Here is a 26,384-nt window from a genome sequence, read left to right as displayed (position 1 = left end):
TTTTGAGCAGGTTTATAAGACTAGGTGGGTATGTCTAGCAGCAAAATTTGTACCTCTAACCATGCCAATGATGTTATTCTATTAATCTTACTAGCCTTGTTTTGTCAATTTTTTTGGACAATGGGGTTGATTATGTTTAGTGTTGTTGCATCAAACAATTGAAAAATAAACCAGTTATACCACACAAGAAAAAAAACTTCAAAGTATTAGAATTTAAATTTAATAATACCAAATAAAATCATTCCAGTATTAGAATTTGAAATAAACAAAACCAAATAAAATCATGCCATAGATACTACAAATTCAATTAAAAAAATGCGATAAATAAGCTGCTTGTAAAATGTGCTAATCTTAAAGACTTAAACCATCTTAGTCCTTGAAGCATCATTTGGGTGGTGGATAAGGAATGTTGTGGGAGTAATAATAATGTGGATAGTGAAGAACTTGGGCAGGACCTGGTTGACCAGGTTGGGGACCTGGTTGACTGGGTTGGTCTCTTGACAACTGCACCATTAAATTAGGGCCAAATTGTTCCTGAAAAATAAAAATGATCACATACAAGTTCAAATGATCTTTTTCTACATTATATTAGCATCTTAAACAGTAGATCCAATAATTATAACGAATTTATTCTAATTGAATTAAATAGAATAACAAATTAGATATTATTAACAGAACAAATATCATAAATAACTAGATAATTAAGAGTGTGGAAGGGTAGTGGGTACGTACTGGGCTGGTAGTATATACAAGGAACCATCAAATAAGCAATCTGGGAGTGGCTCCAACTGATTTGTTAGGAGTCTTCCTGTAATTGGTGGTGGCAACATTGCATAGTCCTCTCTGCAGATGCATAAGTTTCTGCCTGAAAATAAACATGCGTATTTTCAATCTTAAACAAATATCATAAATGAATAGATGATAAGTTTGCGGAGATAATTGGTGAATTCATTGGTGCATACTGAGGTAGTAGAATACAAGAAAGCATCAAATGAGTAATGTGGGGTGGCTCTAACTGATTTGCTCTGAGTGTTCCTGTCCTTGGTGGCGGCAACATTGCCATAGTACTCGTAGATGCATCAATTTCTGACTGAAAAAAAAAAAAAAAACATGTATTTTCAATTTTAAACAAATATCATAAAGAAATAGATAATAAGTGTGTAGGGGATAGTTGATGAATTCATTGTTACGTACTGAGAGCAAGACTACAAGAACCAACAATTAGATTCTAGATGAATACCCTTAAAAGTGTTTTCTATGATATATTATTACCTTAATCAGTAGTACTAATACTTATAAAGAATTTATTTATTTTTAATCGAAGTGAGCAACCCAGACTATTACAGAACAGGTTCTAACATCAAAGAAATCCAACAAAAAAAAAAAAAACAAATAATCGGCTGGGAATAGAACATTTGAGCTATATTGCTATTGATGCATCTTCCTCTCCTCCACAGCAAATAAATTCTTAAATCAATAAACAAATGAAACTAACTGTTATTCAGCCAGTGTTGGGTAATTCAGTGAGATTGCTAACAATGTTACTTATTAGCTTAACTGTTATAGATAGCTTGTATTACCATGACAGTCATGCCCAAATCGAAAAGCTAGAGCCCCTAGGAAGAGGCAGAATTTTAAGATTACTAATTTAGCTCAGGGCCAACTAAATGTTTTGCAATGCGTGATAATTGATCCGTGAGAAGTTAGCATCAATGGATTATATATCCTCTTCTAATAATTATAACAAATTTATTCCTTGATGAACTAAATAGAAAAGCAATTTAACAACAAATCAATATATATATATATATATATATATACTAGACTTGTCACACGCACTTTACACGTGAAATGAGATTCTTTTTATTTTTTATTTTGGATTTAGTGATATAACATTTAAAAGTAAAATAGAGATAATGTCTTAATTTTTTGGATATTTTTGTACGTGAGGGTTAATAAAAGTTTGAAAGCCAAACTTAGAAAAAAAAAATAGTAAATTTCTTTTTTAATTGGTTTGTGTTTTTTGTGTTTTTAAATTTAAAATTACTTGTTTCTCAATTTCTTTTAATTATTTAACTAAAAACTAGGGTTATTTTTTAAATTTTAAAAATTTGAGTGAGGATATTTTAGTACACAAAATAATGAAACTCAAACAAGAAATCATGTTATTATATATATATATATATATAATAGCAGAAAAGCTGAGAGAAAGTTAATTCCTACAATGTCTCCTGTTATGCCATAAACCCGTCGATACAACCCACTTTATTACCATTTGGAAGGACCAAATGTATCCGTCTAAACTTCCCGCTTCAATCCCAATCAACCCAATAAAAAGGAAAAAAACAAAAATAATTAAAATCTTCAAGTGATGTATATATAAAAACAGAGATCTCATGTGAGAGAGTATGATGTTCTGCTATGTAGTACATTCTTTGAGATTTTCTTTATTTAGGTTTACACCTCAATAAAGTTTGCATATACATCATAGTATTAGTTCATTGAATTAACAAATGGAGTAAATATATATATATATATATATATATATATATGTTTTGATAACAATTGATACAAAAGCCATAAAAATTAAATATTTGTGAATTTACTAAAATTAGTCCTGACCATTTAGACTTCTTAACTTCTTTTAGTGATATTATTATATAACCAATATTTTAGTATTTATTCTATGTAATTAAAAGACTGATAATATGATAAATAAATATATTTTTTATATTAATTATTTTAAGTGGTTCATCAATTATTTAAGTATAATGAAATTTTGATATCAGTTTTCTAAGATTTATATGATAAAAAATTGATTAGAAATATGGTATTCTTGTACAAATTTAGTTACTTTTGCTACTACAAGGTCCAACAAAAGTTACACATTTTATCCACCATAGATCTCTAAGCAGTTTAACAGTTCGAAAAAATCATTTAACTTAATTAATATAGTATGTTTTAATGTTCTCTCTCTTATTTATTACAATAAATTACGAAAAAAATCTCATGTTTTCTCAATCCATGGCTTCCTCTTGCCATATTTAAAAGAAGAGTGATGCTAGATGCACAAAAAATTTTACAAATTTTTTGCAAAATGTTGATGTAGCGTGGTCCAAATTAGCTTTTAAAAATAGTTATTGAAGGATATTTTTATTTTTATTTATCAAAATGATATTTGCATTTTTTTTAATAGGCTTGAAACAGGCTTATCTATATTAGTCATAATATCATGAAATTTTCAAATTTTTAAACACATATAGTATGATCAAATTATTACACCTTGATCTTATTGTATTTCTGATTTATTTATAAAATAAAACACTAAATATTACAAATTTTTAGTGATAAAATTATTGAAATATTGGAGAAAACTAACAAAATACACCTCACATATGATATACTAGCATTCAAGTAGGATTCATTGGCACATACCGATCTAGTAGAGTTCAAGGATGCATCAAATGAATAATTAGTAGCTTGGAGCATTCCAAGCCTTGTTGGCCACATTGTTATATTCCTCCCTTCAGATGCAACAGTTTCTGCCTGAAAATAAACATATGGATTTTCAATCTTCTTGAGGAAGACCACAAGAAATAACAACTAGATTTTAAGTGTGCGTTAGGATATCATTTATTTTGTTGAAAATTAAAAACTAAAAACAATAAAAAAAATATATTATTTCAGTTACTGTTCATTAATGTAAATACTGTGCATTTGCCTTGATGCGCTGTTCATGTCCCATAAACAGTGTACCAAGTGCTAGAATAAAAATAAAATAAAATAAAAATAGCCAAAAATGCGTCTGCGTGAAAACGCAGACGCAATCCAAACGAAGTTTAAATATAAAACCCAAAACTATATGTATTCTACTATACAGTATCACCTTAATAAATATTTTTAATGATGGCTTACCATTGGTGTCAAGGGTATATGCTGTAATTTTGTACGCTTATTTGTTGCCTCTCATTCAGCTAAGTTTCTGTATGACAAAATATAAATATATATATATATATATTTTTTTTTTTGACAAATAGATAAGGGAAGTAAGAGCAATTTCAAATGCAAGGAATTAAACAAAAACCTACTGAAATATGAACGTAGATGTTAACAAATACAAGCCAGAACTTAAGAGTAAAATAATTAATTCAACTTACTTAGCAAATCATTTTCTAACTATTAGTTTAATAATGGGTACCTAATCTTTTCTATTTCCATCATATTCGAACTTTTTAGTTTCATAATGGTTACCTAATCTCTTCTATTTCCTCAGGAGACTCAGCAACAGCCAAGTAATCTTCATTGTTATTGTTCTCTGTCAAATGCAAATACCAAATGATTAGACATTCCTCAAGACTAATTTTTAAACTTTTTCTTGTTAAAAAAAAGTTATGGACATTATTAAAATAAAAAGAAAATTGCGTAGGCATATGCATATACACATATAAATGAAAGATTTTATCACAGGTTACCATTATTGACAAGAGATTGAATCACTGATGAGAAGGGCAAAGAAATTGGATTCATAGATTAAGAAGCCACCTGATCTTGAGTCTGCACTGCCTAAAAAAAATCAAATATTCCTTTAAAAAGTGAGACATTTATATATATTTAGTTGATAATTGAATGCAAATATAATTGCTAACCAATCGCCTAGATTTTAAGATTTGTAAATTTCACTACATAGAACTGTGATCAACCTACTCTCATTCAGATTTTTAGGCAACATAGATATAAAAATCCAACTTCTAATTATTTGATTGGGAATAAAACACTTATACAGGCTTTCCCTCATGTGCTAATTGCCAAATTCATCACTAATACGTATACTTAGCATGCGTTTGGGAGCTGCAGTTTGTGATTTTGTGTTTGGGAAGGGCACTGTTTATGGACCAGCCAAGAAGTGAAAAACGGAACAGACGGTGTTTTCTGATTTTAAAATTATATATTTTGCTACAGTATTTTCAGTAATAAGTTTTTAGTTTTCAGCAAATAAGCGGTATCTAAACACGCTCTTACAAATATAAATTGTATTGTTATGAATGTGGTGCAATAATTACTCACTAAATACGTTATTATGAAATAAATTGCTTAATTTTATTACAAATTGATGTGATTGTGAAGGTAATGAATAACAGTTCTTCTAAGGACACATATTTTTGTTGTATGCTTTGATACAATTTGCACATTTGTCAATTAATAATTAGATTACATCACTTACACATGAGATCACCACTGATATTTGTGAAAAGTAATCTAATCATATCTAGAATTTTCAATAAATAAATTTCTTAGTTATTTTTATTTATTTTTAAAATGGACATTAATCTGCAAATTGTATATTTATGCAATAACTTTACTATATGTAATAATTATTATTTTCCACCAAAATCATTGCTCATTCTTTTCTTTTCTTTTCTTTTTTATTTATAAAAAGTAGAATCACTATTGCTCATTCATTCGGTGTCGGCGAAAACTATATATAGGTATACGTGTCACAGCCTACATTAACATGTGCTACATCAACACTCAGAAATTGCCACATAAGATTCAGCCTCAACACCTATTAAACACGTACTCCAGCTCCACCACCATGTTCATATATAACACCAACACAATTACACAATCAAAACAAAACACATTACACCATAGAAGGAGCTCTAGAACCATTAAAATGGCTGAGAATCGAGAGGTCTTTATTAGTGGACATGAACACCAACGACATGTGCATGGGAGTCAAGTGGTTTGTGCATCACTTGCTGGCATGGCCATAGGAGGACCACTTTTGGGCACGATGGGGTTGAGTTTCATGGCATCAGTGGCAATCTTACTTGTTAGCACACCTCTATTGTTGCTCTTCAGTCCTATAATCTTCTTTGCTGGCCTTGTGCTTGGGGGAGCTGTGGCTGGGTTCTCTGTGGCTGCACTCATGGCAATGAGTGGTTTATCCACACTTGAATGGGGTTTTCACCAAGTTAAGGGTAGAAGAGATGTGGGATTTGGAGAAGGAAGTACTGTTAGGGAGAGAGGGAAGGATTGGGCTGGTTATTTGCAGGAAAATTTTCCAAATAATAATATATAGGAATCGAGGTTGGAAGGAGCAAGGAGGAGGAATATAATATATGTCTTCGCTTATTAATGCTTGTTGTGTTACATGCTTGTATGTGCTTGCTTTTGTGTAGGTGTATGAATGAATGTTGATGCTTTCTTAATTATAGTAGATATGATAATGAAAATAAATTAATGTGCTGTGCTGCAAAGGGTTCTACATGTATTTGAAGTTTGATGAATTTTTTTTACTAGGAGCCTGCTTCGATGTATTCTATTTGTGGTTTAATGCAATATCTGCCTGTGCATCTATCTTTAAGCTTTAGTTTGATATAGCTTATTTTCTGTGACTTATTTGGCTTACGTAATACCGCTAGAGTATCTCTAATATTTATTGTAAAAAACCGACTGGACAAATTTTATTACTTCGCAAAGTGATCATTTTAAGTTTTTTATTTTATTTTATTTATTTTAGTTTTTAGTGATTAAAAGAAAAGATTTTCAGATTAAAACTGCTTATGGTTAAGGTTTAGAGACCATGGCTGACTGATAATGAAAATAAATTAATGTGCTGTGCTGCAAAGGGTTCTACATGTATTTGAAGTTTGATGAATTTTTTTTACTAGGAGCCTGCTTCGATGTATTCTATTTGTGGTTTAATGCAATATCTGCCTGTGCATCTATCTTTAAGCTTTAGTTTGATATAGCTTATTTTCTGTGACTTATTTGGCTTACGTAATACCGCTAGAGTATCTCTAATATTTATTGTAAAAAACCGACTGGACAAATTTTATTACTTCGCAAAGTGATCATTTTAAGTTTTTTATTTTATTTTATTTATTTTAGTTTTTAGTGATTAAAAGAAAAGATTTTCAGATTAAAACTGCTTATGGTTAAGGTTTAGAGACCATGGCTGACCTTTTTCTCATAAAAGTATATTTTTAATTAAATACAGTCATATGTCTAAATTTTAAGAGGGGAACATAAAAAACAGAACTTAAGTACTCTATCTAAATTTTGCCCTTGATCTAATCCTTCAACGAATAGAACTTAAGTGTGTGAGTCTCATTCCTGGAAACTTGAACTCTGGCCTTTACCCTTCACATTTTACAAATACTTATACTTGTGGAGCGACTATTGCACTATGAATGTGCGATGGTTCTAAGGAATAAAACTTAAGTACGCTTAAGTATTCTATTTAAGTTTTGTCCTTGATCTTATCCTTCAACAACCAAGGTAATTGAAAAGTTGGCTTTGCAGAATCCAAAAACATTGTAAATGTCAACATAGAAATTAAGTTACTATGGTTTTTTTTTTTTTTGGGGAAAGAAGTTACTATGGTTGAATTAATTAATAAAAGAATTAAAATTACAATACCTAATAAGTTGGATTTAAATTTGGTCGTATCTTATGGGTTTCAGTTAACTCAACAAAAGCATATAATAGGTTGAAACTCTCTTAAAAAAAATTTTTAGTCATATCTTATATAAACAATATAATAAAGTTCAGGAACGGGTTTGAGTTTTTTTCAAAACAATAATTCCTTTGGAAAAAGGGGGATTAGAAAGTCTTTATTGACTCTGTTTTCTCAATAGAAAATTCATATTGATTGCAGTTTCCTCTGGAAATCAAGCGCATGCAATTGCAAACTGGGGGAAAAAGAAAATTGAGGCCGAGTCCAACTTTTGTTGGAGCATTAACTAACATTGAAGCTCAAACTCTTACGGCAATAAAAGTGGTGTCGTCAGCGATGGACCCAAGTGACATTTCTCCAGTCACTCACAACAACAGGCCCAAGTGACATTGATGTTTCCCCAAACCGGTTTTTTGTATTTTCAATTTTGTTATTAAAGTACATATTGAGTTTTAAAGTAAACACACAAAAAATCACATCATTATTCACATATAGTTTCTAATTACACTCTCTCCAATTTAAAGGTTTTTGTAATTTGTAATTTGTAATTTATATTTTATTTTTATTCTTTTGTAGATGTAAAAAATAGTCATTTGGGGAAAAAAAATTGCACTTCAATAAACAAATATTAAAATGCTGTGTATATGAAACTGGTCTAAAATTAGAAATTAACATGTGCGTGCAAAGGGGAAGTTTTATAGAAAAGTAAATTTAAATGATATTTGATTATATATATACACACACACACACACACACAAATAATTAAAATTTTAAATTAATTAATTTGTAGAAAAGGTGTAACCAATAAAAATATTCATCTTAACCATGTAACCAAAAAAAAAAAAATTATGTACATATACACACTTGTAAGGACTCAATTTGAATTGAGTGTTGGGTTTTCAGCCCAACAAGCCCAAACAATACATTTATAGAGAGTGGGCTGACAGGCTTAGGTGCTGGCCGTTGATCACCATGCCCAAACTTCTCTTTAAAAATGGCTAAGTGTTTTCTTACAAATGAGGGAATGCTCCTCGGCCTGTGGCCGAGGAGGCCTTTCTTTTTTCCCCTCCTTCTTTTTGGCTTTACTGGCTCTCATTTTATAGTTTCCATCTTCCTATCTCCTGCTTCCATCTGTTAACCGTCTATTCGCTTTTCTTCTGGTTGTCCGTCCCATCGGAGGCCTTATCAGCACTCAAGTGGCTCACTCTAACCAACGTTATCCTGCCAAGGGGTTACCTTCCCATTAATGCGGCCAGGAGGGTTAGTTGAGTGCATTAAATGCGAGAGTGACAGCTTACTTTGGGGTTAGCCACTCCCTGAAATCACTTTTGTCAGGCCGAGGACAAGGTATCCTCGGCGTGGATCCAGGAAGTTAGGCTTCCCCCCTTCTCCTCAGAAATAGCTTGCTCTCCTCGGCATGGGCCTTGGGCTATGTTTATTTGTCAATTATCCTCAAGCAAAAAAAAAAAAAACCAAAAAAAAAAAATTACACAGTACTCGAGTTTGCTAAACTCGAGTACTGTAGAAAAAAAAATTTCTGTATTTTTTTTATAAAAGGTACTCGAGCCTGGTATACTCGAGTATTGTGTTGCATGGTACTCGAGTTTTCCAAGCTCGAGTACCACTTAATTTTTTTTAATCACCAATTTCTAGCTCAGCAGCCACGGTGAAATTATAAAATAGGGTACTCGAGTTCACCAAACTCGAGTACTTGAAAAAGTGGTAGATTCCTGTTTATTTCCGAAACAGTGATTTTTTGCCAAATATTTCGAAAATTGATGGTAAAGGGCCATTTTGGCCCTGTTCATGTCCTATGAACAGTGCACCAAGTGCTGGAATAAAAATAGAATAAAAATAAATTAAAAATAAAAACAGCCAAAAACCTGTCTGTGTGAAAACACAAATGCAACCCAAACGAAGCTTAAATATAAAACCCAAAACTGCATGTATTCTACTGAGAAATGATATATCTATAACATTTTTACAACATTTTTATAACAAATCCTAAGTGGTAGGTTGTTACTGGTTGTTATTGTTGGGGCAAAAATGTAATCTTAATATTAGTTTCAAATTTGAACCAATAACAACTAACTACCTGTGATTTGTTGTAAAATTGTTGTAGACGTAACATCTCTCATATTCTACTATAAAGTATCACCTTAATAAATATTTTTAATGATGGCTTACCATTGGTGTCAAGTGTATATGCTGTAATTTTGTACGCTTATTTGTTGCCTCTCATTCAGCTAAGTTTCTGTATTACAAAATATAAATATATATATATATATATATATATTTGACAAATAGATAAGGGAAGTAAGAGCAATTTCAAATGCAAGGAATTAAACAAAAACCTACTGAAATATGAACGTAGATGTTAACAAATACAAGCCAGAACTTAAGAGTAAAATAATTAATTCAACTTACTAAGCAAATCGTTTTCTAACTATTAGTTTAATAATGGGTACCTAATCTCTTCTATTTCCATCATATTCGAACTTTTTAGTTTCATAATGGTTACCTAATCTCTTCTATTTCCTCAGGAGACTCAGCAACAGCCAAGTTATCTTCATTGTTATTGTTATCTGTCAAATGCAAATACCAAATGATTAGACATTCCTCAAGACTAATTTTTAAACTTTTTGTTGTTAAAAAAAAAGTTATGCACATTATTAAAATAAAAAGAAAATTGCGTAGGCATATGCATATACACATATAAATAAAAGATTTTTTCACAGGTTACCATTATTGACAAGAGATTGAATCGCCGATGAGAAGGGCAATGAAATTGGATTCATAGATGAAGAAGCCACATGATCTTGAGTCTGCACTGCCTAAAAAAAATCAAATATTCCTTTAAAAAGTGAGACATTTATATATATTTAGTTGATAATTGAATGCAAATATAACTGCTAACCAATCGCCTGGATTTTAAGATTTGTAAATTTCACTACATAGAACTGTGATCAACCTATTCTCATGCAGATTTTTAGGCAACATAGATATAAAAATCCAACTTCTAATTATTTGATTGGGAATAAAACACTTATACAGGCTTTCCCTCGTGTGCTAATTGCCCAAATTCATCACTAATACGTATACTTAGCGTGTGTTTGGGAGCTGCAGTTTGTGATTGTGTTTGGGAGGGGCACTGTTCATGGACCAGCCATGAAGTGAAAAAGGGAACAGGTTTTAACAACAGTGTTTTCTCATTTTAAAATTATATATTTTGTTACAGTATTTTCAGTAATAAGTTTTTAGTTTTCAGCAAATAAACGGTATCCAAACACGCCCTTACAAATATAAATTGTATTGTTATGAATGTGGTGCAGTAATTACTCACTAAATACGTTATTATGAAATAAATTGCTTAATTTTATTACAAATTGATGTGACTGTGAAGGTAATGAATAATAGTTCTTCTAAGGACACATATTTTTGTCGTATGCTTTGATACAATTTGCACATTTGTCAATTAATAATTAGATTACATCACTTATACATAAGATCACAACTGATATTTGTGAAAATTAGTCTAATCATATCTAGAATTTTCAATAAATAAATTTCTTAGTTATTTTTATCTATTTTTAAAATGGACATTAATCTGCAAATTGTATATTTATGCAATAACTTTACTGTATGTAATAATTATTATTTTCCACCAAAATCATTGCTCATTCTTTTCTTTTCTTTTCTTTTTTATTTATAAAAAGTAGAATCACTATTGCTCATTCATTCGGTGTCGGCGAAAACTATATATAGGTATACGTGTCACAGCCTACATTAACATGTGCTACATCAACACTCAGAAATTGCCACATAAGATTCAACCTTAACACCTATTAAACACGTACTCAAGCTCCACCACCATGTTCATATATAACACCAACACAATTACACAATCAAAACAAAACACATTACACCATAGAAGGAGCTCTAGAACCATTAAAATGGCTGAGAATCGAGAGGTCTTTATTAGTGGACATGAACACCAACGACATGTGCATGGGAGTCAAGTGGTTTGTGCATCACTTGCTGGCATGGCCATAGGAGGACCACTTTTGGGCACGATGGGGTTGAGTTTCATGGCATCAGTGGCAATCTTACTTGTTAGCACACCTCTATTGTTGCTCTTCAGTCCTATAATCTTCTTTGCTGGCCTTGTGCTTGGGGGAGCTGTGGCTGGGTTCTCTGTGGCTGCACTCATGGCAATGAGTGGTTTATCCACACTTGAATGGGTTTTCACCAAGTTAAGGGCAGAAGAGATGTGGGATTTGGAGAAGGAAGTACTGTTAGGGAGAGAAGGAAGGATTGGGCTGGTTATTTGCAGGAAAATTTTCCAAATAATAATATATAGGAATCGAGGTTGGAAGGAGCAAGGAGGAGGAATATAATATATGTCTTCGCTTATTAATGCTTGTTGTGTTATATGCTTGTATGTGCTTGCTTTTGTGTAGGTGTATGAATGAATGTTGATGCTTTCTTAATTATAGTAGATAAGATAATGAAAATAAATTAATGTGCTGTGCTGCAAAGGGTTCTACATGTATTTGAAGTTTGATGAATTTTTTTTACTAGGAGCCTGCTTCGATGTATTCTATTTGTGGTTTAATGCAATATCTGCCTGTGCATCTATCTTTAAGCTTTAGTTTGATATAGCTTATTTTCTGTGACTTATTTGGCTTACGTAATACCGCTAGAGTATCTCTAATATTTATTGTAAAAAACCGACTGGACAAATTTTATTACTTCGCAAAGTGATCATTTTAAGTTTTTTATTTTATTTTATTTATTTTAGTTTTTAGTGATTAAAAGAAAAGATTTTCAGATTAAAACTGCTTATGGTTAAGGTTTAGAGACCATGGCTGACTTTTTTCTCATAAAAGTATATTTTTAATTAAGTATAGTTATATGTCTAAATTTTAAGAAGGAAAAATAAAAAACAGAACTTAAGTACTCTATCTAACTTTTTCCCTTGATCTAATCCTTCAACAAATAGAACTTAAGTGTGTGAGTTTCATTCTTGGAAACTTGAACTCCGGCCTTTGCCCTTCACATTTTACAAATACTATAAATGTGCGATGGTTCTAAGGAATAGAATTTAAGTACGCTTAAGTATTCTATTTAAGTTTTGTCCTTGATCTAATCCTTCAACGAGCAAGGTAATTGAAAAGTTGGCTTTGCAGAATCCAAAAACATTGAAAATGTCAACAGAGAAATTAAGTTACTATGGTTTTTTTTTTTGGAAAGAAGTTACTATGGTTGAATTAATTAATTAAAGAATTAAAATTACAATACCTAATAAGTTGTATTTAAATTTGGTCGTATCTTATGGGTTTCAGTTAACTCAACTAGTAAAATCTTTGATGGTTGTATAAAAAATCTGGAGTTCAATCCCCGCCTACACTAAAAACTGATTGGTATTTTGATGTAATGATAAAGAGTTATTATCAAAAAAAAAAACTGATTGGTATTTTGATGTAATGATAAAGAGTTATTATCAAAAACGGACGTCATAGGTTGAAACTCTCTTAAAAAATTTTTTTGGTTATATCTTATATAAACAATATAATAAAGTTCAGGAACGGGTTTGAGTTTTTTTCAAAACAATAATTCCTTTGGAAAAAGGGGGATTAGAAAGTCTTTATTGACTCTGTTTTCTCAATAGAAAATTCATATTGATTGCAGTTTCCTCTGGAAATCAAGCGCATGCAATTGCAGACTGGGGAAAAAGGAAAATTGTGGCCGAGTCCAACTTTTGTTGGAGCATTAACTAACATTGAAGCTCAAACTCATACGGCAATAAAAGTGGTGTCGTCAGCGATGGACCCAAGTGACATTTCTCCAATCACTCACAACAACAGGTCTAAGTGATACTGATGTTTCCCCAAACCGGTTTTTTGTATTTTCAATTTTGTTATTAAAGTACATATTGAGTTTTAAAGTAAACACACAAAAAATCACATCATTATTCACGTATAGTTTCTAATTACACTCTCTCCAATTTAAAGGTTTTTGTAATTTGTAATTTGTAATTTATATTTTATTTTTATTCTTTTGTAGATGTAAAAAATAGTCATTTGGGGAAAAAAAATTGCACTTCAATAAACAAATATTAAAATGCTGTGTATAAAACTGGTCTAAAATTAGACATTAACATGTGCGTGCAAAGGGGAAGTTTTATAGAAAAGTATTTTTAAATGATATTTGATTATATATACACACACACACACAAATAATTAAAATTTTAAATTAATTAATTTGTAGAAAAGGTGTAACCAATAAAAATATTCATCTTAATTATGTAACCCCCAAAAAAAAAAATTATGTACATATACACACTAATATTATGTTCATGTGATGCATGGATTAAGTAAAAATTATATGTAAAATAAGAAAATATTTTAATAATATAATTCAACTTGAATAATTAGTAATGAATCCTTTTTTAAAATTTCTTCAAATTACATGGCCAAAAAAAAAAACTAAAATATAATAAATATGAACCCTTATAACAGAGTTTCAATTAAATAAACTATGTTAATACTTAATAAGTTTAATGTCTCCCTGACAAAAATAAAATTACGCTATACAATTTTTAATATTTTTATAGTGCACTTCATGACATTAAAAATTAATTAAATAAGATGGGAGGCCACCGCAAGTATAACACAACTTTTACCTAATATTTTACTTTAAATTCTATAGTTTTAAAGGCAACAAATTAAACCTTAAGATTTTAAAAAGTAACGGATTAAATTCCATAGTTTCAAAAGCAACATATTAGACCTTGATGTTTTAAAAAGTTATAAATTAAAACCTATAAATTCAAAAGTAAAATACTAAACCATGAGATTTAAAAATTTTAAAAAATAACTCATGAATTTATATTAAACTTCAAACACAATATAGTTTTACTTAAATCAATCGAGGTTTACTTTGCAAATTTCATAAGATTTAGGATTTAATTTGTTATTTTCTAAACTACATGATTTAATTTGTTACAACCCTTAAAATATGGGATTTAAAATATAATTTTCCAAATTTATAATATATTATATGATTTGGACAACTAAAGTAATTTCTCCCAACTTTTTTTTTTTAAAGAGTTTTAACATATGGCGCAATGCACGAAAAAAGTATCAAATATGATATATGATTTAATCTTTTTTATGAACATATATGATATAATCTTTTTCATGAACATATATGATTTAATCTTGATTTATTTTACCTCAATCACATAAATTGAATTTGTAAATAACAATATATAGCTAAAATATATATTACAATAATATGTTATAGAACTAAAAAAACATAAAAGTAGCATGAAATAGATAATTTCATCCATTGCCACGCCCTTATTTCAAACTAGCATTGATAAGCTCTACCTGCAACGATTTTTTTTTTTTTTCAACTACCTGCTGCAGTAAATTAAAATATCATTTTTGTTGATCTAAGACAATTATTCTAGCACACAAGTACACTAGAACAACAACTACAAAATTACAACTTAAATTTTAACGAACAATGAATTTTACAACAGAAGAATACTTCGCCTTGATTAGAATTCCCGTTTAACCATACAAACTTCTTAGAACTAAAGACTTTTGGGTGAAGTTACTAGAGCTCTGCTCCTACAACGGTTTGATTATTCTTTTTCTATCCAAATAATTCACATTGCTAATGGAGTATCAAAAACAGTAATCTAATTCAATCATTTCAATGAGACGCTTAATGTGATTGTTTTATTAAAAAGAAAAGGTTATAGATCAATGTAGAGAGGAGTTATAAATGCAAATTAAAACCAACCAAAAAAAAACATTTTTCCTAAATGCATGTGAAAAATACAAGTTGAGAGTAGAGGAGTCTCATTTTTGTGTTCTATTTTATGTTTCATCAATCACAACTTGCTACGTATTTATTTAATTAACTTTTCTTATAAAATAGCTAAAGTTAAAATTTAAAAAAAAAAAAAAATGACAAGTTGTGATTAGTGGTACATAAAATAGAATACAAAATGTGATGCAAATGGTGAAGTATGAAAGTACCTCCACTATGACTCATCCACGTGATCATTTATTGAGATCTTAAATCCTTGTCAACTTGCCTTGACTCCTGGGAATCTAATGTCCGGGAAACTGAATCCTCAAGTGCCTCAAGAAAGGACAAAATGGTGAAGTTGTCTGCAAGGAAAAGATGAAAAGAAAATGGTCACATAACAACCCCCTCTTAAATAAGGAACTGAAACCCCTTTTTCTTCTCTATTTCCTTTTCTAAAAATGAATTGTGAAGACTAAAAATAAAAAAACTGGCAACAACTCTCTGCATGTTTGGATCCAATAAAGATGGCTCTCTTTTGCGAACATTTTGTGCCACATGGTTTCAAGGAAATGTTCTGAACATCATAGCAGTATATGCAACAGAAATGTTCTCACATAAGTAAATGATCTACTTGTTGACGGAATGGTGGAGTTTGTAGCAACTCTAATATATCCTGTGGAGTCCATTGACCCTGAAAGCTGTTGAGGTTCAAAATTGTAATAAGGAACCAGGCCCTTAAAAGTGGGGGAGGCCCAGCCCATGAAGAAGAAAGGCTTGGTCCTTAAAAAAATAATGAAGGGAGGAGCCCAACCATGGGGAGAAAAGAAAAAAGTATTGGGCCTTAGGAAGAAAAAGAGGTACAAAGAGAAGCATGGGCCAAAGACTTAAACAAGAGGTGGCATCCAAGAAAGCCCAAAAGGGAGGCAGGTAGGAGCTGGGCCAGGTTGCACAAGATCCACCAGAGGCAGGTGGATCCTCGAGAAATGCTGAAGAAAACCCTAGCAAGTGTTCACTAGAAAAACCAGCCTAAAGTAAAGAAAAATTAGCTCAATAATTTAAAACTTGGCCCAAAACAAAATGAAAAATTAGTTTTGGGGTAGGAAAAGCCCAAATTTTGAAAAATATACTGACTTCAAATCGTTCAAATTGCATCTTATACACCGCACCGCACATGTGATCGCAAATATGAGGTGCAGTACGGTTATGGTTTTGGCTAAACTCAAAACCACACATGTAACCACAAAAATGAAATGTGGTGCAATTATGGTTTTAGTTAAACCGCACAGCAAAGTGCGGTGCTAAAAATTGTCCAAAATTGCACCACACCATACCACATCACGAACACCCCTAAGTACAACCAACTGAACCATGAACCCTACTTAAAATTAACAGATTTTTATGAACTCATTCACAGATCCTTCTTGACAGGTTTCCAGAAAAAATTGACCTAACTACACTACCAGGAAAGCAAATTAATAAAAATCCAGCCATTAAAAAAAATCTGGCATATAAGGCATATGAACGAAAACCAACATATATACTGCAAACCTGCCCCTTTTTTTATATATCTATTGCTACCTGGTCATACTCATTTTAGTATCATTCACTGTTTTAACAATCCTTTTTGTTATTTTGATTTGTGAGTTACACCTGGTGAGTATTGAAGCCAACCTCATCCTCCATCATACTCTTTCCACCGTTCCACGAAACGAAGTGCCATTATTTGAGAGCTACAGCTCTTTGGCCATTATTTAAACAAAACTCAAAACAATGAATCAAGAGCTAGGTCTACACAGAAGCCGGTAATAGAGAAAGAAATGCACATTGGGAAAATGACAACCAGACTTTCTTATTGGGTGATCCAAAGGAGATATGTCTTCACATATGCTAAATAATAGCTCTTATTTCTTTCAATTTCCACCTGTTCATGTATGTTTTGTGATCTATATATTTCATTGTATGTGGCAAGGACAATGCTTAACATGACTTTAACACTAGTTTAAATTCTAATATGTGCATGCATCACGCATAATTTTACTTTAATAAAGGTTTCTCACAAGTTACAAACACCTGAAAAAGAAGGGGAGCTGGGAGAACAATAAGGAAAAAGGATAAGTGGCTTATAACCCAAGCAAGCCTCTCAATCCAAACAAGTGCTGAACAATTTTTCTGGTGGAGGCATGCATCAGTCCATAACTTCGGATCTAACTCAACTATTCTATTCCCCTTCTGACTTGAACTAACGAACACATCAAATTGATTTTTCTTCTTTTTAGTTCTTTCAATTTCCCCTTTTCTTAATTAAATATTAGATTTTTCTGACTTGAATTAACGAACACATCAAAAAAGGATGATCCTAAAGTTTAGGATGTCTATTTTGAAAATGGAACAACATATTACAAGGTTTACAAATGAAAAAGAAACAAAATTGTTTGCTTATGGGAAAAAAAAAAAAAAAAAATCGCTGCTTTTGGATGAATTTGGTCTCAACTTTGGTCCTTTTAGTTTCATGGCGAATTGGTTGTAATTGTAGGGGTCAAGTTTTGGTACTAAATTTTTTGCGAAGGGACAATTAATAATAACTATTATTAATTGGTCCTTTGTTCTTTTTGTTTTCCGGGTGCATTTGTTTGTAGTACAAAATTGTTTGCGAAGGAATAATAGTCAGTATTGTTGGGCGAATAACAACAATAATTCTCAACCTTGGTCCTATCCTTTTCATGATAAGGAATCAAGGCTGCATTCTCAATTATGCGCAGCTTCTTGTGGAAAATGTTTGGCTGATTGATGAGGAATTTGGCTGTCATTGGCATTGGATTGATGGTATCAAAATGCCTGGTTTGTAAAACCACTAGAATATCTCTAATATTTATTGTAACAAAACCGACTGGACAGATTTTATTACTTCACAAAGTGATCATTTTAAGTGTTTTTTTTTTTTTTTTTGGGTGATTAAAAGTAAATATTTTCAGTTTTTTAGGGATTAAAACTGCTTATGGGTTAAGACAAGGTTTAGAATTTAAGACTTTTTTCTCATAGGATGAAAGTGTAGTTCTAGTTAAGTATTGCCATATAACTAAATCTTAAAAGATGAATCTAAAGAGCTGTATCTAAATATTGTGTCTAACTCTTGACCTTTATCTAATTTGGTGAATGAACTAATTGAAAAGTTGTCTCTAGAATCTAGATGTCTCTAGAGAAAGAAAACATTGTATAAGTCAGCACAGAAATTAAGCTATTATGGTTGTGCGTTTAAGTTTGGTAATATCTTATGTAATCAATATAATAAAGTTGAGGAACCTGTTTGAGTTTTTTCAAAACAATAAATTCCTTTGGAAAAAGGAGGATTGAGAAAGTCTTTATTGACTCTGTTTTCTGAATAGAAAATTCAAAAAAAAAAAATTTGACCATTAGAAAATTCAATATTGATTGCAGTTTTTTCTGGCAATCAATTGCATGCAATTTACTGGGGTGGAAAAGAAAATTGAGGCCGAGCCCAACTTTGTTGGAGCATTAACTAACATTGAAGCTCAAACTCATTTGCAAGAATTCAACCAAACAAAACAATTTTAGATTCGGCTAAAAATTATTGAACTGAAATGGAGGGACCTATCAACAGTTGACATGAAAATTGAGCTATAATTATAGACTTGGAATGGTAGGTAATTATCATTAATTTGACAAGGCAAGTCATACCCACTTATTGCAATTCCCTTTCAAAAAAAAAAATCCACTTAATAGCAATTCACACCAAATATTTTATGAACTTAATAAATAAATAAGGACCCACTAATTGTGACCCCCCAACTTAACAAATTGGAATCCTTCAAAAAAAAAGGAAACAATTATTTTAAGCTGTATATATATATATATATATTGTATAATCCTTGTCTCGAGTCCACAAGCCAATAATGTCGATGCTCGAGCTTTTAGCTCGTTTCCCTGAGCCAACCCGACTCCCGAGTCGAGACCTTGACCGAATTTTGACCCGCATGAAAGTGATTGTGCAAAACATTGGTGATTACTTATTAGGACACCACTTAAATTTTGCACCACTTATTTATTTTATTTTGTTTTGTAGATACGATATGATTTATATTTAACTATGCTCACTTAATGATTATTGTTCTTTATTATTAAAATTCAAGATACTAAATGTTGCCTCAATTCGAATCTATTCCATAACAAATTTTTTTATATAATCAAACTAATTGGAACCCATTTTCACAACTTATTTTAAACGTGTTGAACAGTGAAGATATATGAGTGTTACATTATTATTATAAGTCCAAATTTGATAAGAATTGGTGTAAAACATGAGTTTTACATCATCCAATAAGAGATTATTACATTATTTTTTTACTTAAAATTTAATACATCTTATCACACATAATAACATCTTAATAAACTCATAGTTAAGTTGGATTTTCAAATGAGTATTAAAATTGATTGAGTGTGAATGCGTTTATTATTTAATATGTAATATGATGATATGATATGTTAGGATTGGAAGGGTAAAACTTGAGTTTTACATCACATCCTTATTAAATTTAATCTTTATTATTATTTTGATTTTTGGGTTAACTAAATTTAATGTAATTTTTATTGACATCGTGTTTCTGAAATTTTACCGTTGCAAGAGTTTAAAACATTGTTTATGTTTTTAGTTTAGAAAGCAACTTATTAAGGTATAACTAAATTTTTACATGAAAACTAAAATAGTGTTCAAAGTGTTGTAATGTATGAGATAGTGTCCAAAATGTTTGGCAAGCAGACTTAAAAGAATTCTTTCTTGTATTATCTCAGACAACAAAAGTGCTTTTGAGTCATTGCATTACATTGAAAATAAGCGCTAAGGAAAAAGACATCAAAATTGGCAGTATTCAAGCTCATGCTTATGGCTATGAGCGGTGGAATGGACTTATTTGAAGCTTGTAATGCTAAAAATGAGGTTTGAGCAAAAGTGGAGGTTCATGTTTTCACTTCTCACAAACACTCACTACATATGAAAAAAGCTTCGGGGCAAAAACTGAATTGTGAAGAGATCATTGTGTTTTTTTAGCACGAATGCCTCTTGATATACAGAGAGACATAAGGAATGTTATGATATGACATATGAGAGCATTAGACTTAAACGGTTAGACCCTTTGGAGAAAATATTTCAAGTTGCCTTGCCTCCAATGATTGGGAGGAGCAAAAATAAAGCTTTTGATGAAATTAAGTTAAGGATTTTGGAAAAATGATAAATGATTGGAAGGAGAGGTTACTATCCCAAACGGGATGAGAAATTTTTATAGAAGTTGTGGCACAAGGCCACAAGCTATACCAGCATGTGCAATGAGCTATTTTCATTTTCCAAATGGGTTACGGGTAAATTTTTGTGGGAGCAAAGGGAATGAGAACAGAATTCAATAGATGGGCTGGAATTTTATAATAGAATTATTCTAGAACTATTATCTATTTCACACACATTTTCACAATTATCTTATGTGGCAAATTGTAATTAACTACTTGTTACTTTCACATGAACCTACTTCTTTTTCTCAACCACTTATAATCAGCTACATCAAATAATTATGAAAATGAATGTGATATAAGTTTTAATCCTATAATTTTTCTGAAATAACATGTGTTTAACTAGATGTGAGGGTAGCCAAGCAAGGGTAAAGACTTATGAAAAACCCAAACTCTATTGTTTTGTGTTTTTAAATCCAAATATTTTTCAAATTGTTCAGTCTTGGAGGCTAGGGTCCTACCATACTCCTCATATGCCCCTAGCATAGCATTGCCCAAAGCTAGGGACATTATTAGGAATGGGTCACGACTCACTCAAGATGGCGAATTGGTAAAGGGGATAAGATGTGGATTTTCTTTTAGCTCGTTTCCCTGAGCCAACCCGACTCCCGAGTCGAGACCTTGACCGAATTTTGACCCGCACGAAAGTGATTGTGCAAAACATTGGTGATTACTTATTAGGACACCACTTAAATTTTGCACCACTTATTTATTTTGTTTTGTTTTGTAGATAAGATATGATTTATATTTAACTATGCTCACTTAATGATTATTGTTCTTTATTATTAAAATTCAATATACTAAATGTTGCCTCAATTTGAATCTATTCCATAACAAAATTTTTTATATAATCAAACTAATTGGAACCGATTTTCACAACTTATTTTAAACGAGTTGAACAGTGAAGATATATGAGTGTTACATTATTATTATAAGTCTGAATTTGATAAGGATTTGGTGTAAAACATGAGTTTTACATCATCCAATAAGAGATTGTCACATCATTTTTTTACTTAAAATTCAATACATCTTATTACACATAATAATATCTTAATAAACTCATAGTTAAGTTGGATTTTCAAATGAGTATTAAAATTGATTGAGTGTGAATGTGTTTATTATTTAATATGTAATATGATGATATGACATATTAGGATTGGAAAGGTAAAACTTGGGTTTTACATCACATCCTTATTAAATTTAATCTCTATTATTACTTTGATTTTTGGGTTAACTAAATTTAATGTAATTTTTATTGACATCTTGTTTCTGAAATTTTACCGTTGCAAGAGTTTAAAACATTGTTTATGTTTTTAGTTTAGAAAGCAACTTATTAAGGTATAACTAAATTTTTACATGAAAACTAAAATAGTGTTCAAAGTGTTGTAATGTATGAGATAGTGTCCAAAATGTTTGGCAAGCAGACTTAAAAGAATTCTTTCTTGTATTATCTCAGACAACAAAAGTGCTTTTGAGTCATTGCATTACATTGAAAATAAGCACTAAGGAAAAATACATCAAAATTGGCAGTATTCAAGCTCATGCTCATGGCTATGAGCGGTGGAATGGACTTATTTGAAGCTTGTAATGCTAAAAATGAGGTTTGAGCAAAAGTGGAGGACAAAATTGAGAAATGCCCCGTTTGGGTAAAAATAGCAGCATAATGCCATTTTCTCCAAACTATATAGAGAAATGCCCTTCTTTTATAACTCGATTTTCTCAAAATCGAGTTAGGTCCTATAGCGGCGTTTTTTAGGAGCCTATAGTGACCTTTTTAGGACCTATAGTGGCGTTTTTTAACTCGATTTATAAGAAATCGAGTTATAGGTAAAAAAAATTAAAAAAATTGCCTATAACTCGATTTTATGGAAATCGAGTTACAAAACTTCGATTTATAAGAAATCGAGTTATAGGTAAAAAAAATTAAAAAAATTGCCTATAACTCGATTTTATGGAAATCGAGTTACAAAACGTCACTATAGATTCTGAAAATGTCACTATAGGTCCTTAAAAACACCGCTATAGGGCTCCAGAATTTTTTTTTATAACTCGATTTTGAGAAAATCGAGTTAGAAAATGGGGGCATTTCCCTATATAGTTTGGAAAAAAGGGCATTATGATGCTATTTTTACCCAAATGGGGCATTTCCCAATTTTGTCCCAAAAGTGGAGGTTCATGTTTTCACTTCTCACAAACGCTCACTACATATGAAAAAAGCTTCGGGGCAAAAACTAAATTGTGAAGAGATCATTGTGTTTTTTTAGCACGAATGCCTCTTGATATACAGAGGGACATAAGGAATGTTATGAGAGCATTAGACTTAAACGGTTAGACCCTTTGGAGAAAATATTTCAAGTTGCCTTGCCTCCAATGATTGGGGGGAGCAAAAATAAAGCTTTTGATGAAATTAAGTTTAGGATTTTGGAAAAATGATAAATAATTGGAAGGAGAGGTTACTATCTCAAACGGGATGAGAAATTTTTATAGAAGTTGTGGCACAAGCTATACCAACATGTGCAATGAGCTATTTTCATTTTCCAAATGGGTTACGGGTAAATTTTGTGGGAGCAAAGGGAATGAGAACAGAATTCAATAGATGGGCTGGAATTTTATAATAGAATTATTCTAGAACTATTATCTATTTCACACACATTTTCACAATTATCTTATGTGGCAAATTGTAATTAACTATCCGTTACTTTCACATGAACCTACTTTTTTTTTTCAACCACTTATAATCAACTACATCAAATAATTATGAAAATGAATGTGATATAAGTTTTAATCCTATAATTTTTCTGAAATAACATGTGTTTAACTAGATGTGAGGGTAGCCAAGCAAGGGTAAAGACTTATGAAAAACCCAAACTCTATTGTTTTGTGTTTTTAAATCCAAATATTTTTCAAATTGTTCAGTCTTGGAGGCTAGGGTCCTACCATACTCCTCATATGCCCCTAGCATAGCATTGCCCAAAGCTAGGGACATTATTAGGAATGGGTCACGACTCACTCAAGATGGCGAATTGGTAAAGGGGATAAGATGTGGATTTGTCAAGACATGGACCATCTCCAGCAACACACATACAGGCTTTATCAATTTCCCCACCTCAGTTTCTCTATGAGGATTGCTTGTGTAAGTTATAGAGCTTATAGACCAATAAAACCAGGTATGCAATTTTGATATTGTAAACCAGACCAGGTCTTCCCATCATTTGAAGCCACGACCTGAAGATGGTTTAGTGTGGACTGGCTCGACTAATGGTGTTTTTGGCTATGATATCTTTTAGCATTACAAAGAAAGATCAAAATATTCACACTGGGGGCTTGTCAAGTTATTCTATCCTACCCACTAGTTTTTTTGGTGGAATGCTCAATTGCTATATGTTCGTATCTCAAATCAAATCAACAAAGAGATATTGCACTGAGGTTGGCTTCATTGCGGATGACATAAATGACAGTTGCTCAGATTATTACATAGATTCTATTTTCAATTACTACTAAGAATTGTTATTTTTTTGATTAATTAATTAATCAAAAAAATAATCTATCGTTTTCCATTAGAGCTAAATTTTAACAAACCTGATTTTTTAAGATAAAATTAACTCATTTAAACATACTTTTACATTGTTTGAATATTGAATAGATTAACAAATTAAAAAAAAAATTGTTTCCTTTATTTATTTTTTTATTTTGGGTAAAATAAATTTTTTGTTTTTGAAATTTAATCCATTTTGGTTTCACCTTTTTAAGAAGTGATAAACAATTTAGGGTATGTTTGATATGCTATAATAGCTTCTGTAATGGAATAGTTATTCACGTTTATAATAATTCGGTCATTTGGTTGCATCTTTATCACATTGATTAGTTATTACATAGGAATAATTATTCTAAATTGGAAAATAGTTATTCCTCTTTAAAATTGATGTAATAAATATTCTTTAGTGCATTTAATAGGTTTTAAAATTAACGTATTTCCAAAAATATAAATTTTCCTTGTACTTCATATTTTACTAGCTTTCTATGACTATATGTAACAACCAAACTTATAAATAGTAATAGTTATTCTATCACAATGTCTTCTATTTCTAGTAATAAAGATTATTATTCCTAATATAATCTACATTCAATATATCAAATGTACCCTTTTAGTCCCTGAAAATTTAAAATTTCATCCTACCTACCAAGTGTGAGTTTGGATAGCAGCAGGAGTGGCGTTTTGTGCGTCTGTGGTTTTTTTGGCTGGGTTTTGTGCACTGTTCACGGGACCAGCAAGTACAAAATTCAGCAAATTTTTTCTATAAAATGGGTCTCACGGCAATATTCACACATTTAAAAATTATTTTGTTACAGTGTTTTCAACAATAAGTTTTCAGTTTTTAGCAATAAATGGTATCTAAACAGACTCCAAGTACTACCATCTGTTAAATAACTTTCTTAAAATTAAAAGGTGATTTAACATAAAATTAAATGAAAAATAGTGAAAGTGATGTCTTTTTAATATTAAAAAAAAAAAAAACTAAATTGTACCTTCTAAAATTTTGGAGCAACAATTGAACTTAAATCAAATTCTAGGAGCCAAAAATATATTTGGACATATAATTCTTTCTATACAAAGGCTAATGAAGGCTTAGAAAGTCTTTTTTTTTTTTTTTCAATTTATTTATTTTGGCTATATGTAATTATGTATCTTGATTTATCCATAATTGATTATAAAGCAGAATGGAAAGGTCCATCATAGCCTTCTTATATTGACCAAAATTTCTGATACGTTATAAAAAAAAGAATTGAATTAAATTGGAGTGGGGTTCAATAAGTTAAATAAAAACTTTGATTAGAAGTTACGCCATGAATCTCGGCAAGGTAAGTTTCAATCTTGGTCCGGGCCTAAGAAAGAAACCCATGCTTGTCCTAATTCCAATTTGTAACTATTAACGTGACCATAAATTCAGTGTGGATTCAAGATTGCGACATGTCTTCAATCAAAAAAGAAAAAAAAGATTGCCATCATGTCTTCTTCCCATTGTAACAGAAATTATAATAATAGTTTGAATAAAATTCTATCGCTTTCAACTCAAAAAATTTAAAGTAGCATGAACCTTTCGTAAAGGCGACTTCTAAAGGGTCGTTCTGAAAATATGTTTTTTCTTTTCTTAACATGTTTTGAAATATGTTTTTCTCTTCACATTTTGTTATATATGATATTTTGTTTGATAGAAAATGATATGCAAGTATTGGAACTAATGCAAACTGGACTTGTTAGGATGTGGATAAATGGTAAAATTATAACATGTGTCGTTATTTCAATGATTTTGCGAACATGAGTATTGGACCCAAGCTGATTCTTGTAAAATAATATTAATTGGTCATTAAGATTTGAATGAACTTCCATTTTTAGTTTTTGAAATTTTAATAGTTGATTTGTTTTTAGTCTTCCTAAAAAAAATTATGAATTTAATAAATTTTTTTTTTTTTTTGTTGCTGAATTATGAATTAATAAATTAGTCCTTGCGTAGTCTCACCGCAGTATTATTTGGCCAAAATGAATCGCGGTTGTCAAAGTTGGGTAGTTTTAGCGTGTTCAATTAGGTAGTTTACATTACAAAGTTAGGCTTTATATATGGACTTCAAACCTTTATGATAGATTGTTAGGTGGACGTAGGGTGTTGCGTGAGAGAAGCAAAAAGTGTTTAAAGTTTGATTTTTTTTTTTTTAATCTTATATGAATTTTAATAATAATTCATTAAATTTTATCACAAAATTCAGTTAATTTTTCTTTGCATTTCTACTCTACTTTTATAAA

The 26,384-nt window shown here is 30.8% G+C and overlaps 2 protein-coding genes across 2 annotated transcripts; both read left to right on the top strand.

Moving 5' to 3' along the window:
• The first annotated feature begins 5,674 nt into the window (after positions 1 to 5,674).
• On the top strand, positions 5,675 to 6,082 carry LOC112004721 (oleosin 20.3 kDa). The gene has a single exon (XM_024036959.2). It carries the CDS (start codon positions 5,675 to 5,677, stop codon positions 6,080 to 6,082), a length of 408 nt encoding a protein of 135 aa, XP_023892727.1.
• Positions 6,083 to 11,415: 5,333 nt separating this feature from the next.
• LOC111985889 (oleosin 20.3 kDa) lies at positions 11,416 to 11,934 on the top strand. Its single transcript, XM_024017535.2, has 2 exons — positions 11,416 to 11,784; positions 11,923 to 11,934. Exons 1-2 carry the CDS (start codon positions 11,416 to 11,418, stop codon positions 11,932 to 11,934), a joined length of 381 nt encoding a protein of 126 aa, XP_023873303.2.
• Positions 11,935 to 26,384: the final 14,450 nt, after the last annotated feature.

Source organism: Quercus suber, unplaced genomic scaffold, assembly GCF_002906115.3.
Source record: "Quercus suber isolate HL8 unplaced genomic scaffold, Cork oak 2.0 scaffold_926, whole genome shotgun sequence".
Lineage (NCBI taxonomy): Eukaryota > Viridiplantae > Streptophyta > Magnoliopsida > Fagales > Fagaceae > Quercus > Quercus suber.
Note: the sequence above shows the minus strand (reverse complement) of the source record. Positions and strands in the feature narration are given on the sequence as shown.

Excerpts from the sequence above, each read along its gene's own strand:
- LOC112004721 (XM_024036959.2), top strand. The coding sequence starts at position 5,675 with ATGGCTGAGAATCGAGAGGTCTTTATTAGTGGACATGAACACCAACGA.
- LOC111985889 (XM_024017535.2), top strand. The coding sequence starts at position 11,416 with ATGGCTGAGAATCGAGAGGTCTTTATTAGTGGACATGAACACCAACGA.